The following is a 13784-nucleotide window of genomic DNA, read 5'->3' as shown; positions in this document are numbered from 1 at the left end:
CTACAAGATCTCTCAGGTCTCTTGCAACAGATAGTTCTTATCTTTGAAGCCTGACAGATGTCTGATCATGAGACATTTTCCACAGAAGAGTACAACTACTTTGTCTTTGTTGCTTCATTTGCAAGAAATAATCTGTGGATTAACTACTACTTAAGAGATATTTCAGTCTTTTAGGTTATTAAACACCATTCTTCACAAACAACTTTCTGTACCAATTTTATTTCAGATTCCCTAGATACATGTATTGGGAGAGGACTGATAATTTTCATTTCAGAGATTAAATATTATCTCTTAACTCTTATCAATTGTCTTTTAGATCCTACCAAAGATATTTCTACAGATAAGAAAAAAGCCTTTGCTTTGTAGTATAATTTTTAATAGTTGGAAGAGCCTCATCTGCCCATGTGCCCTGTTATTAAGTCATAAACACAATCAGAAGTAATCGTTTGGGTGGCCATGCCCATTGGAGCCCCTAAGATGGGAAGAAAAAGGAACCCTGGTGAATACATGTGCAGAGATTTGTTCCTCAGATTAACTATCTGTGCTGTATTGGAGCTTGAAGAAGACTAAGCCAAGTCAGATTAATGTTTTTCAGAAGCAGAGAGAGGAAGAGAATAGACTGGAAAAGTTGTAGAGCATGGAAAGGCACCCAAGAAGGTCAAGACTTGAGCAGTGGGTGGTGAGTGTCTAAAAGTTGTTTCCTCTGAAAGTTATTTCCTCTTCTTTGAGGAAAAAACAGTCACATGTGGTTAGAAGGAAGCAACAGAAATATTAGAAAAGAAACAACAGAAACGTTCACTTATTCCTGAATTCTGTTTCTGTCTTGGGCTGTTCTAGAGGTCAGAAGGAAGAGGCCTGAGAGATGATGTGATAGGGAGAGAAGGAAGAAATGTATGTGAAGGCAGTTTCTTTCTCCTAAGCAGGCTGTTTGGGGAGGAGTATTGAGGGTGTAGTTACAGAGGTGGTATTGATTTTCTTGTTTCTTTACATGATTACTTAACACTGTACTTCTTCCCTGAAGGTGGATCCCATGCAAAGAATAATTATTTATTATTTAGTCTAATCCACACTGGCACTGATGTCTCATAGTAGATTTACTATTAATCAACTCAATTATTTCTCAAGGTTGCAGGTATAAAGGGCAATGAAGAGGCTGAAAAATATTTCCGGAGTTAAGCTTGTGATATTGGCAGTTCAAGAATGGACAGAAAACAGGGGAAATACGTAGTGAATAGTGAACGCTCTGGAAACCAGCAAGTGAGTATTGGTGGCACCACTGTGATATATTCTGCTAGTCCACAATCTTAATTTCAATATCTATGAAACCCTAATTTTTAAAAATTATAACATAGTTCTTCCCAAAATGGAATTCTTAATCAAAGTTTTACATGGAAGCCAATTTTTAGCTACTCTATTACAACTTCTTAATTAGAAAACTTGTGTTTTTTCTGTATATCAATACATGCATAGTAGAGAAACTTATTTTAAATAATCACTGACCTAAGATATTAGCAGTTTTGGGGGGTAACAATTTAATGATATATTTGAGTAATACTTTACAGTTATTATATTTTAAGCATAAGACAACACACATAAGTTTGATTGAATTAGCAAATTAAACTTTTAAAATGTGAAGTGTAGATTTTTGTGTTAACTGCCAAGATTGTTAGTGTAATATCCAGATTTATCAGAACCCAAATATTTGTACCTATTTTTGGGAATCAGAAATGAATCTTGTAAGTGGAGTTGAGGCCTAGGAAACAAATGATCTGGCAAATCCTTTAGACTGACCTCTACTTAAGTGCTTATAAATTTCTTTTTTGGTAAAGAATTGTATTTAGGCAAAATTTTAGAGTACAATTACATACAACCTTGTTTATTGTTTAGGATTTTAGAAGAAACAATTTAGCTCTGTATGTTTTATGATTGCATTTTTTGTAACTCTTCATGTCTAACTAGAGTCCTTGATATTGGAAACAGAAATGGAAATATGCTGAATGAAATCAGTATAAGTTTGAATGGATAGTTATGTTTTGTGAGGAAAAATGTTTTTCTCTCCATGCACTAAGAAGGAAGTTATAAGGCAGAGAAACTTCTCCCTTGATTCTAGGTCCGTACCCCTCTACCCTGAAGACAGTCTTTATGGTCTGTCTACCCTTGCAAATCTGTCACTGTGTCTTCACAGTGTCAACATACTCAAATGATAATAATAAGGAATTACATACTCATGGTAATAGTAAGGAATTAGTCATCTGGACTGTTTTCCCAAACAATGCTGTTTTCAAATAAAGGTTACATATTTTAACACTGACTGAATATTTCACTTATATCTGTATGTATACTTGGATGTAGTGACAGAAACAAATGTTTTTTTCATTGACGGCCATTTTAATCAATGGATTAAATAGAAACTGAAGGCCACATAAAAATAAAATTTAGGAGTTTGTTTTTCCCTCTTAGGAAACAAAAATTGGTAAATTAATCTCTTTATGAATAGGGAATTTAAAATTTTACTCCGTGTGTATAGCTAATGCATATCAGATACATGATGGAAGTTATTGGCTGCTACCAAAAGCTAATTAAGTATAATTCACAGCTCCCTAACTGATCAATTGTTAACTTTAGAGACAACTTTTAACTTTAATTTTTAACTTTAGAGACTGACAGGAGAAACTGAGATAGCAAGAATTATGTTACCCCTAAAGCTCCAGTGTGGTAGGTTCTCCATTCTTGGTATAGATACCCACTATCTTCCTTCCTTTATAAAGAACTTAAAAGAAAGTCAGGCAAGCTAGTCTGGAAAATGAGGTTTGATTTAATTCTAAAAGTTCAAAAACAAAAAACTAAGTTCATCACCCTCAGTATACTAGATAGCTGAAGAATAAATGAAGCTTTTAGAAAAGATGAATTTTTGTTATTTTTCTCAAAGTTTCTGATTGAAAAACAGATGGAATTTTGTTAAAGTACCTGTGTTTATCCTATTTTATCTTATTTAATATTGTTGAATAGCTATTTAAAAAAATGTTCTGGCATGCTATTGTACCTTAAGAAAAATTAGACTCTGGCTAAGTCTTTACACCCAGATATATTCCTTCTTGACTGTATTTAATCACAATTAAATTCTCTTTTATTCTTATATACAGTCTCCCACTGAGTAGTGTCTGCATACACATTTGGTTTGGTTGTTTTAATAGAATTTAGAGATTAATTGATTTGGCAACGTCAGTAGCTTTTTAAAAATCCACTTTGGATTGGGCATTTAATCAAGAAGGTCAAGAGAGTATATTTATTTTATTTATTTATTTATATTTTTTATTTTTTACTTTTTGAGACAGAGTTTCACTCTTGTTGCCCAGGCTGGAGTGCAATGGCATGATCTTAGTGCACTGCAACCTTCACCTCCCAGGTTCAAGAGATTCTCCTGCTTCAGCCTCCCAAGTAGCTGGGATTATAGGCATTTGCCATCACACTCAGCTAATTTTTGTAATTTGGGTAGAGACAGGGTTTTACCAGGATGGCCAGGCCGTTATCAAGCTCCTGACTTCTGGTTATCCACCTGCCTCAGCCTCCCAAAATCCTGAGATTACAGGCGTGAGCCACTGTGCCTGGCCAGGAGAATATATTTAAATAATATTCTTACCGTTCTATTAGAAAAAGGTTCTAGATAATTATATAATATTTTTCAATTGTAACAAATTTACATGGACCAATTTACAGTCCTTTGAATATCTAACAAAGATGATTCTCCTTTTTCTTAAAACTCTTTCTGAGATTACTTTTTCTTTCAACCTCCCTTTAAGAAAAACCTAACCCGCACATTGTTTCACATTTGAACCCAACTTTTTAATGCATTTACTTAAAAAAAAAATTTAAATAGGTACCCATGTACCAAATACAAATGGAGTCTTTCTCTTTTTTTGGAGGCAGAGTCACACTTAGTCACCCAGGCTGGAGTGCAGTGGCGCGATCTCAGCTCACTGCAACCTCCGCCTCCCCATTCAACTGATTCCCCTGCCTCAGCCACCTGAGTAGCTGGAATTACAGGCATCCACCACCAAACCTGGCTAATTTTTGTATTTTTAGTAGAGACAGGGTTTCACCATGTTGGCTAGGCTGGTCTTAAACTCCTGACTTCAGGTGATCTGCCCACTCAGCCTCCCAAAGTGCTGGGATTATAAATGTGAGCCACTGTGCCCGTCTAAAGTCTTCTATTTATACCTTCTCAATAACACTCCCTTTAACCTTTGCACTATCCACTCCGTGAAGACTGTGCTGAATATGGCTGTACCCAAACATTTTACAGCTTCTAATGCTTTTTATATTTGTATATAAATTCAAACAAGTCCGTGGTGTCTTTAGCCAATGATGGCGTACAATCTATGAGGTTAGAAAGAACAAAAAGAAACCAAAAAATGTATGTTGAGTAATCACTAAATGATGCATCTTCTATAGTTTTTCCATAGACTGTTAAGTTCTGTTGAGTATTGGATACTATTCATAATGCTTAGGCCACAGGATTCAGTTTTATATGGGGAATCTTAGTCAGTGAAGGGTGGACAAAGGTTACTCTTCTTTGTAGTCTTAGAAATCCTGGGCATTATAACCTGAATAATGTAACCAGAAAAGGTATGTTAACCTTCTCTTGGCTATAATCATTTCTCAGATTTTCCTTGTTTTTAATTACCTTGATGGTTTTGAGGAGTATTACTGGTCAGGGATTTTATAGAATTTCTCTACGTTAGGATTTGCCTGATGGTTTTCTCATGATTAGACAGGTGTACTGATTTTTTTAGGGCAGACCACAGAGTTAAAGTGCCATACTTATCACAGCAAGGGTACATATTAACAATATGATTTAGCTCTGTTGATGTTAACCTGGCCAAGGTGGTGGTTTGCCAGGTTTCTTCACTGTAAAATTACTCACCTCTCCCCCTTGCTGTACTATATTCTTTGGAAGAAAGTCAATAAAGTGCAGCCCACACTTAAAATGTGGAGAATTATGTTCCCTGAGGGTAGATAATCTAGATAAATTGTCCTGAATTATTTTGCATAGGATACTTGTCTCTTCTCTATTTTATGATTTATTTATTTATTTATTTATTTATTTATATCAGTATGGACTCATAGATATTAATTTTTTTTTAATTTGGGTGATCCAATACAACTTCAGTTATTTGCTCACATTTTCTAGCTTCGGCCATTGGGATCTCTTTCAGTTGGCTGCTGCATATGTTTGACCTGCCCCATCATTGTGGGTTTTTCTAAAGGAGAGAGTGGGGACTTTCTTATTCTCTGACACTACAAGATACTCAGGGTCATCTTATGTATTTCCTGCTCTAGCCCTAGAAACAGCCATTTCTCCAAGGAGCCCTGGGTCCTTTTATTGGGAATGGTATTTAAAAACCAGGATTATGCACTGCATGTTCTCACTCATAAGTGGGTATTGAACAATGAGAACACATGGGCACAGGGAGGGAACATCATATACCAGGGCCTGTCGGGGAGTGGAGGGCTAGGGGAGGGATAGCAGGGTGGGGGGATTGATGAGGGATAGCATTAGGAGAAATAACCTAATGTAGATGACAGGGTGATGGATGCACTAAATCATCATGGCACATGTGTACCTATGTAACAAACCTGCACGTTCTGCACATGTACCCCAGAACTTAAAGCATAATAAATAAATTTTTAAAAAACCCGAGATTTGGGTGCCAGGTATGCTTGTTGCTACTGGCATTTTGTTGCTACTGGGTCCCTCACCTGACAAAGCAAGGAGACATATGTGAATATACTATCCCATGCATATAAACATATCTATAAGTATTTCTATATGTAACTATGTTGCTATTAAGCTAAGCCTAAGTTTATATTGATATCTCCAACTGTAATTCATCTAATCTCTAACTGTAATGATCCATGGAGCATTCTAGCCTCCGTTAATGAAAAAAGCCAAACTGTAACATATTTAAAAAGGTTTCTTCTGAGCCAAGTATGAGTGACCGTGGCTTGTGACATGGCCTCAAGAAGTCCAGAGAACATGTGCCCAAGGTGGTTGTGTTACAGATTGGTTTTATACATTTTATGGAGACAGAAGTTACAGGCAAAGATGTAAATGAATACATGTGGGGTATACATTGTTTTGGCCTGGAAAGTCAGGGCATCTTGAAGTGGGTGGGATGGGGGAGTGAGTGTACACACTGGGCATAGGTGGATTCAAAGGTTTCCTGATTGGCAATTGGTTGAAAGCATTGAGCTTTGCCTAGAGAGTAAAAGTCAGCAGAAAGAAAGGCTTGAGTTAAGATAAGGAAGATTGTGGGAGCCAAGATTCTTCTTATGTAGATGCAGCTTCCAGGTGGCAGGCTTCAGACAGAACAGATGGTAAATGACTCTTATCTGACCTTGAAAGGTGTGAGACTCAGTTAAATCTCTTCTGAATCAGGAAAACACCTGCAAAAGGAAGGGGATTTTCTACAGAGCACAAATTTCCCCTACAAGAGATGGCTTTGTAGGGCCATTTCAAAATATGTCAAAGAGATACATTTTGCGGTAAAATTCTTTTATTTCCATCAGTTCCTGCTTTCTGTCATGTGATGATAAACTAAGGTCACGTTGGAGCTGGGTATCTCATTGCTACAAAGAATCTGTTTTATTTATCTATGACCTCTATTTTAATGTTAATTTTGGTCAGTTGTGCCTAAACTCCAAAGGGAAGAGGGATAATAAATTATGTCTGACCCGCCCTTCCTGTTGTGACTCGAAGTAGTTTTTCAGGGTTCTTTGGGATCCCCTTGGCCAAGAGAGGAGTCTGTTCATTCAGTTGGGCAGCTTAGAATTTTATTTTCGGTTTACACTTTCTTCTCTTGCTTATCTGTAAACTTCTACTCTAACAAGGAGAAACATGGCTCCCATCCTCCCACTTCCATCCATTTGCTTAATTATTTCATTCCAGTATGCATGTTTGGAATTATTAAACTGTTCTCCTGTGGGTAACAACTGCATCAGCTATAATTCTATGCCGTGTCTAGTTTCTTTTGCTTTTAGTGTGACAGACTCCACTTGTTCCCAAAGTTCCTTTAGTCAGCACCTTTTTACTCCATCCACTTCAGTGAAGTTCTTGATTCTTATATTTGTAATACAGTCAGATTGTTTCATCCTACTTTGTATTCCATCTTGGGATTCTCCAATATCCTCTGTGATTTTCAAAAAATTTTCATATATTAGGTTTGTCCATGCTATAGCTTAGTGTACTCATTACTTTGAATTTTTAAAAATTAAGGTACAATATACTTTATGTAAACCGTACGTAAAGTAAACTTATATTAAGTGAAAAAGTTAATGAATTTTTACACACATATGCATACATATATACATCAAACACATACCTGTGTAATCATCCCCTGTAGAGTCTTAACTAGGGAAAAGGAGTCAGGCTGGTAGGACCAAGGGAAAGCAACAAGTAAGAGCAGATAAGCTGTAAGTCTGCCTTTCTTCATGGTCCAGGACACATAGCTGTCCTGTGCAAATAACTCACAATCCTCCTGCACCCAGCTGATCACCAGACCCCTGTAAGTTAGTTCATTGCAATCTTGGCATTATCAACACTACATAAACCCCTCTTCAGCACACAGCACAGGCACCGTCCTACAAAATCCCCAGCAAGCCTTTATCTCCTTGCTGTCAACTCCTCTCTTGCTAACTTGCCTGCAGCTTCCTTACAACTTATTTTGCAGCTTTCTCTGATAACTCTACCTTTCTTTACCTACAAGTGTTTTGTTAAATTATTTTTACCCACTGTGCCACTGGCCCAGATAGTCACTGGTCACTCGTGACATCCTCTAGATCAAAATACAAAACATTTGCAACATCCAATTTTTTTGCACCCTGATTCAGTGCTCAGCTCTTTCCCACTTCTAAGCCTTCTTCCTCTTTCTCCTTCTATCTCCTGGGTCCATAAAATGGCAGAAACCCTTTGTTCCGTGCTTCTTTGGAAATGGGGTGACCCTGGTCTATGCTGATCCATGTAACTCTTGCCCAGTGCTGTTATGTGGAGGGAAAAGAAAAGGAACATTATGGTGGCTGGAACCTTTTCCTCTTTGACCTCTTGCTTATACTATTGCAATAAGTGAATAAAGGCTTAGTATCACTTTTAGTTTGGCTCAGAGTCCTAATTGACCACCTGGATACCTAGCAGCTCTCAGCACCTATCATATGACATAGTCACTGTGTTCCTGCCTGTACATCCAAGAGCTATGAAAGCTATGTGTTCTCTAAGCCACGGACAAGGAAGTTCACAGAAGCTTGATTCATGACAAAAAGTGAAAACAACTCAAACATCCATCAATAGGAAAATGGATAAATAAACTGTGGTTTATTTATGCAAATAAAATATTTTAGAGTAATAAAGAAGAAGCAAGTGATACAGATACCGTGATGAGCAACATAAGCCACATACATAAAAGTACTGTATAACTCCATTTATTCAGAATTTAAGAAAATACAAAACTAAGCTGTGGCAACAGAAGTAAGAGTGGTTATCTCTGAAAAGATGGGGTACTAACTAAAAGCAGTATATGATTTACGTTTTTTTCCCGTTCTTTTCCACCTATAGGCTTTCCTGAGCCCAAGAAACCATGAAGCTCACAATTCAGCATGTCAGTTCTCTACATCAGTGGAAATAACTGGTGATGTTGGTACCAATTTAAGTGCTGTCTGCACCAGCCCAGCGACCCTTGAACACTCTGAATTTCTAAACAGAGAATTCCAACATTGTCAGGTAATACTTGGGACAACACTGTTTTCTGGATTAAGATATAATCCACATGGAAATACTCTTGATCCAATATTTGGAGGAAAAAAATTCAGTCAATTAACATTAACATTTTTCTTTTGAGAAATCCTTTGAAAATGTTAAGTCACTGAGAGGGAATATAGGAGAGGGAGAAGATTTATGGGGCTGTTTGTTTAAGGAGTTAATGATCTTGATAGAAAGATAAAGACATACAAGGAGTTTAGAGAAAATATGTGCAGGTCAAAGAAAATAAAAATTAGAGGCTTTTATTTTTGAAGTATTGACTAGGTGGCAACCTAGCAAATACATCGGCAGTGAATGATGTTGTTTGTAAACCTTGCTCAGGTGGAAGATGAAGTCATGTATTGAGGTCCCAGGCCCTAATCTGTGGATGATCTCTCTCACTCTGCCTTCCTGTGTGCTCTGAGCCTAACTGTGGGCTTTCTGTAGCCCTGACCTCATATGCTTTCAACCTTGACTTAGATGGTTTCTATACCCTGGGAAGTGTAAAGAGTTTCTAAGAAGATATTTATTGTTTTTTAATTTGGAAAGACGTTCATGAAAATGAGAAAGCATGAGAGATCAGTGGAAATTTCTTTGAACATTAAGGAAAACCAAAGTACAAGGTTTTTCCTAATAAAAATTAAAATTTGGGCCCAGTGTTTGTTATTTAAAATAGCTTTTGTGTTCATGTTTTATGCTCAATAGGCTCTTCCTGCTCACTGATTTGATAGAACCAATTTGTCAGACAGGGAGATTGCAATAAAGAGTTTTAACATATAGAGCTGGCTAAATGGAAGACCAGAGTTTTATTATTACTCATATCCACCTCCCCCCAAATTTGGAAGCTAGAGTTTTTCAAACATAGTTTGGGAGAAGGAGAGGTGGCTAGGGAATTGGTGCTACTGCTTGGTTGGGGGGGCAATCATAGGAGTGCAGGAAATGGTCCTCGTGGTCACTGAAGTTGCTTCCAGGTGGGGCTATAGGACCAGTTGGAGCCATCAGTCATCAGAAATTCAAAAACCTGAAAAAATATCTGAAAAGACCAATCTTAGGTGCTACAATAGTGAAGGTATCTGCAGGAGTAATTGGGGAAGTTGCAAATCTTGTGATCTCCAGAAAAGTGACAGATAATCATTTATATCTACATCTCAGCAGAATTCAGGCTCCTCTCATTCTCCTCACCTGGTGGTCTTTCATTAGCTTTACAAAGGCAGTTTAGTTTTGGGGAAGGCCTATTATGCCCAGGAATTAGTAAGGACAGTTTGGAGGTTAAAAGCAAGAAGTTGGTTGATTAGATCACATCTCTTTCACTATCATGATTTCCTCATTGTTATAATTTTTGCAAAGTTGGTTTCATTTATACCTTCAATGAGATAATCTATTTCAAAATCTACAAAGCTGTAGTAATTGAAACAGGACAGTATTGGCACTAAAAAAGACAGATCAATTGAAGAAGGCAGAGTCTTGAAATAAATCCACACATTTATGATCGATTGGTTTCAACAAAGATGTCAAGAACACATAATGAAGAAGAGTCTTTTCAAAAATGGTGTTGGGAAAACTGAATGTCCACTTGAAAAAGAGGGAAATTGGACTCTTATCACTCATCATATACAAATACCAACATGAAATGGCAAAACACTTGAGTGTAAGACTTGAAACTATCAAATCACTAGAAGAAAACATAATATAAAAAGGATAAACAGTAGCATTAATTTTTCACAAAATATTTATTTTAATCTTCAGTAATTTTTTAAAAATCTGTTCCAGGTGAAACGAAATTTCTTCTGTGACTGGTCTCTATGGAAAACCTTTCTCGCTTGTCTCTTAGCCTGTTTGATAACAACAGCAATTGGAGTACTCATAGTATCCCTGGTGTATAATGGGAAAAATAATAATGCCTCTATTGTTATCCAATTTCCCCAAAGCCATGGAACAACCTCATCTGCCACTGGAATAACCTTATCTACAGTTTCTCAACCTACAGTTACCACTATGATAATAAATTCTACCACAAAATCCACTTCAACTAAGCCTGCTATCATGAGAACCACTGCAAGCACTTCTATAGAACCTACCAGCACAATGAACTCCACTAACACTTCAAATGCAACTACAATATCACTAGCCACCACTTCAACTGAAGCCAAGGCCACAACAAATGCAGGAATTTCCACAGAGGCTATAATCACAACAGCCACCACTACCACCTCTCCTAAACCCACAACCAAAACATCAGCCACCACTACAGCAGAACAGTTTGCCACCACAACTATAGGCAGTTACACTGAAGCAAGAACGACAAGAGCCAACATGATCACCTCAGCTGAATCCACAACCATAACAACAGACAGCACTACAACTGAACAGTCTGCCATCACAACTACAGGCATTTCCACTGAGGCTACAACCACAATAACCACCACTACCACCTCTACTGAACCCACCACCACCAGAACAACCAGCACTACAACTGAACACTCTGACACCACAACTGTGGGCACCTCCACTGAGGCTGCTACCACAGCCACCACCGCTGACATCTCTAATGAACCCACCACCACAACAACAGCCAGTACTACAACTGAACAGTCTGCCACAATTGCAGGTACCTCCACTGAGGCTATGACCACAACCACCATGACTACCACCTCTACTGATCCCACCACAACAATGGCCAGCACTACAACTGAACAGGCTGCCATCACAACTACAGGCACTTCCACTGAGGCTACAACTGCAACGACAACCACCATCACCTCTACTGAACCCACCACCACCACAGCAGGCAGCTCTACAACTGAGCAGTCTGGCATCACAACTGCAGGTACCTCCACTGAGGCTACAACCACAATCACCACTACTACCTCTACTGAACCTATAGCCACAACAACAGCCAGCACTAAAACTGAACAGTCTGCCCCCACAACTGCAAGTACCTCCACTGAGACTACAATCACAACCACCACCACTACCACCTCTACTGAACCCATAGCCACAACAACAGCTAGCACTACAACTGAACAGTCTGCCACTGCAACTGCTGGCACTTCCAGTGAGACTATATTCACAACCACCACCACTACCACCTCTACTGAACTCACCACAACAACAGTAGCCAGTGCTGCAACTGAACAGTCTGCCACCACAACTACAGGAACTTCCACTGAGGCTACAACCACAGCCACCACCACTACCATCTCTACTGAACCCACCACCACAAAAACAGCCAGCTCTACAACTGAACAGTCTGACACTACAACTGCAGGCACTTCCACTGAGGCTGCTACCACAACCACCACCACTGAACCCATAGCCACAACAACAGCCAGCACTACAACTGAACAGTCTGCCATGACAACTGCTGTCACTTCCACTGAGACTACAGTCACAACTACCACCACTACCACCTCTACTGAACCCACCACAACAACAGTAGCCAATGCTACAACTGAACAATCTGCCACCACAACTACAGGAACTTCCACTGAGGCTACAACCACAGCCACTACGACTACCACCTCTACTGAACCCACCATCACAAAAACAGCCAGCTCTACAACTGAACAGTCAGACACTACAACTGCGGGCACCTCCACTGAGGCTGCTACCACAACTACCACCACTGCCACCTCTACTGAACCTATAACCACAGCAGCAGCCAGCACTACTTCTGGACAGTCTACCACCACAACTGCAGGTACCTCCACAGAGGCTACGACCACAACCACCACCACCACCTCCTCAACTGAACCCACCACAACAATGGCCAGCACTACAACTGAACAGGCTGCCACCACAACTACAGGAACTTCCACTGAGGCTACAACCACAGCCACTACGACTACCACCTCTACTGAACCCACCATCACAAAAACAGCCAGCTCTACAACTGAACAGTCAGACACTACAACTGCGGGCACCTCCACTGAGGCTGCTACCACAACTACCACCACTGCCACCTCTACTGAACCTATAACCACAGCAGCAGCCAGCACTACTTCTGGACAGTCTACCACCACAACTGCAGGTACCTCCACAGAGGCTACGACCACAACCACCACCACCACCTCCTCAACTGAACCCATAGCCACAACAACAGCCAGCACTACAACTGAACAGTCTGCCACCACAACTGCTGGCACTTCCACTGAGAGTACAATCACAACAACCACCACTACTGCCTCTGCTGAACCCACCACAACAACAGTAGCCAGCCCTACAACTGAACAGTTGGCTACCACAACTGCAGGTACTTCCACGGAGGCTACAACCACAGTCACCACCACTACCACCTCTACTGAACCCACCACCACAACAACAGCCAGAACTACAACTGGACAGTCTGCCACCACAACTGCAGGTACCTCCACTGAGGCTATGACCACGACCATCACCACCACCACCTCAACTGAACACATCCCCACAACAACAGTTGACACTACAACCGAACAGTCTGCCACCACAACTGCTGGCACTTCCACTGAGAGTACAATCACAACCACCACCACTACCACATCTACTGAACCCACCACAACAACAGTAGCCAGCCCTACAACTGAACAGTCTGCTACCACAATTGCAGGTACTTCCACTGAGGCCACAACCACAGCCACCATGACTACCACCTCTACTGAACCCACCACTGCAACAACAGCCAGCACTACAACTGAACAGTCTGCCACCACAACTGCAGGTACTTTCACTGAGGCTACAACCACAGCCACCATCACTACCACCTCTACTGAACCTACCACCACAACGACAGCCAGCTCTGCAACTGAACAACCTGCCACCACAAGTACAGGTACCTCCACTGTGACTACAACCACTGCAGCCAGCACTGTCTCCTCTACTGAACCCATCCCCACAACAACAGTTGGCACTACAACTGAACAGTTGGCCACGACATCTGCTGTCACTTCTACTGAGACTACAGTCACAACCACCACCACTACCACCTCTACTGAACCCACCACAACAACAGTAGCCA

The 13784-nt window shown here is 40.0% G+C and overlaps 1 protein-coding gene across 1 annotated transcript in view; it reads left to right on the top strand.

Moving 5' to 3' along the window:
- Window positions 1–13784, top strand: part of LOC108284414 (mucin-2-like) — a 77810-nt gene that overhangs the window by 34358 nt on the left and 29668 nt on the right. Inside the window, exons 2-5 of the mRNA XM_037728718.1 lie at window positions 1126–1257; window positions 8609–8773; window positions 10562–13376; window positions 13560–13777. Of these exons, the coding sequence (XP_037584646.1) occupies window positions 1201–1257; window positions 8609–8773; window positions 10562–13376; window positions 13560–13777 (3255 nt within the window). The 5' untranslated portion in view covers window positions 1126–1200. The remainder of the gene's footprint in view (window positions 1–1125; window positions 1258–8608; window positions 8774–10561; window positions 13377–13559; window positions 13778–13784) is intronic.

This window comes from Cebus imitator, unplaced genomic scaffold (assembly GCF_001604975.1).
Source record: "Cebus imitator isolate Cc_AM_T3 unplaced genomic scaffold, Cebus_imitator-1.0 Scaffold278, whole genome shotgun sequence".
In the NCBI taxonomy this organism is placed as follows: Eukaryota; Metazoa; Chordata; class Mammalia; order Primates; family Cebidae; genus Cebus; species Cebus imitator.
This window is presented reverse-complemented; position numbering and strand designations above follow the sequence as displayed.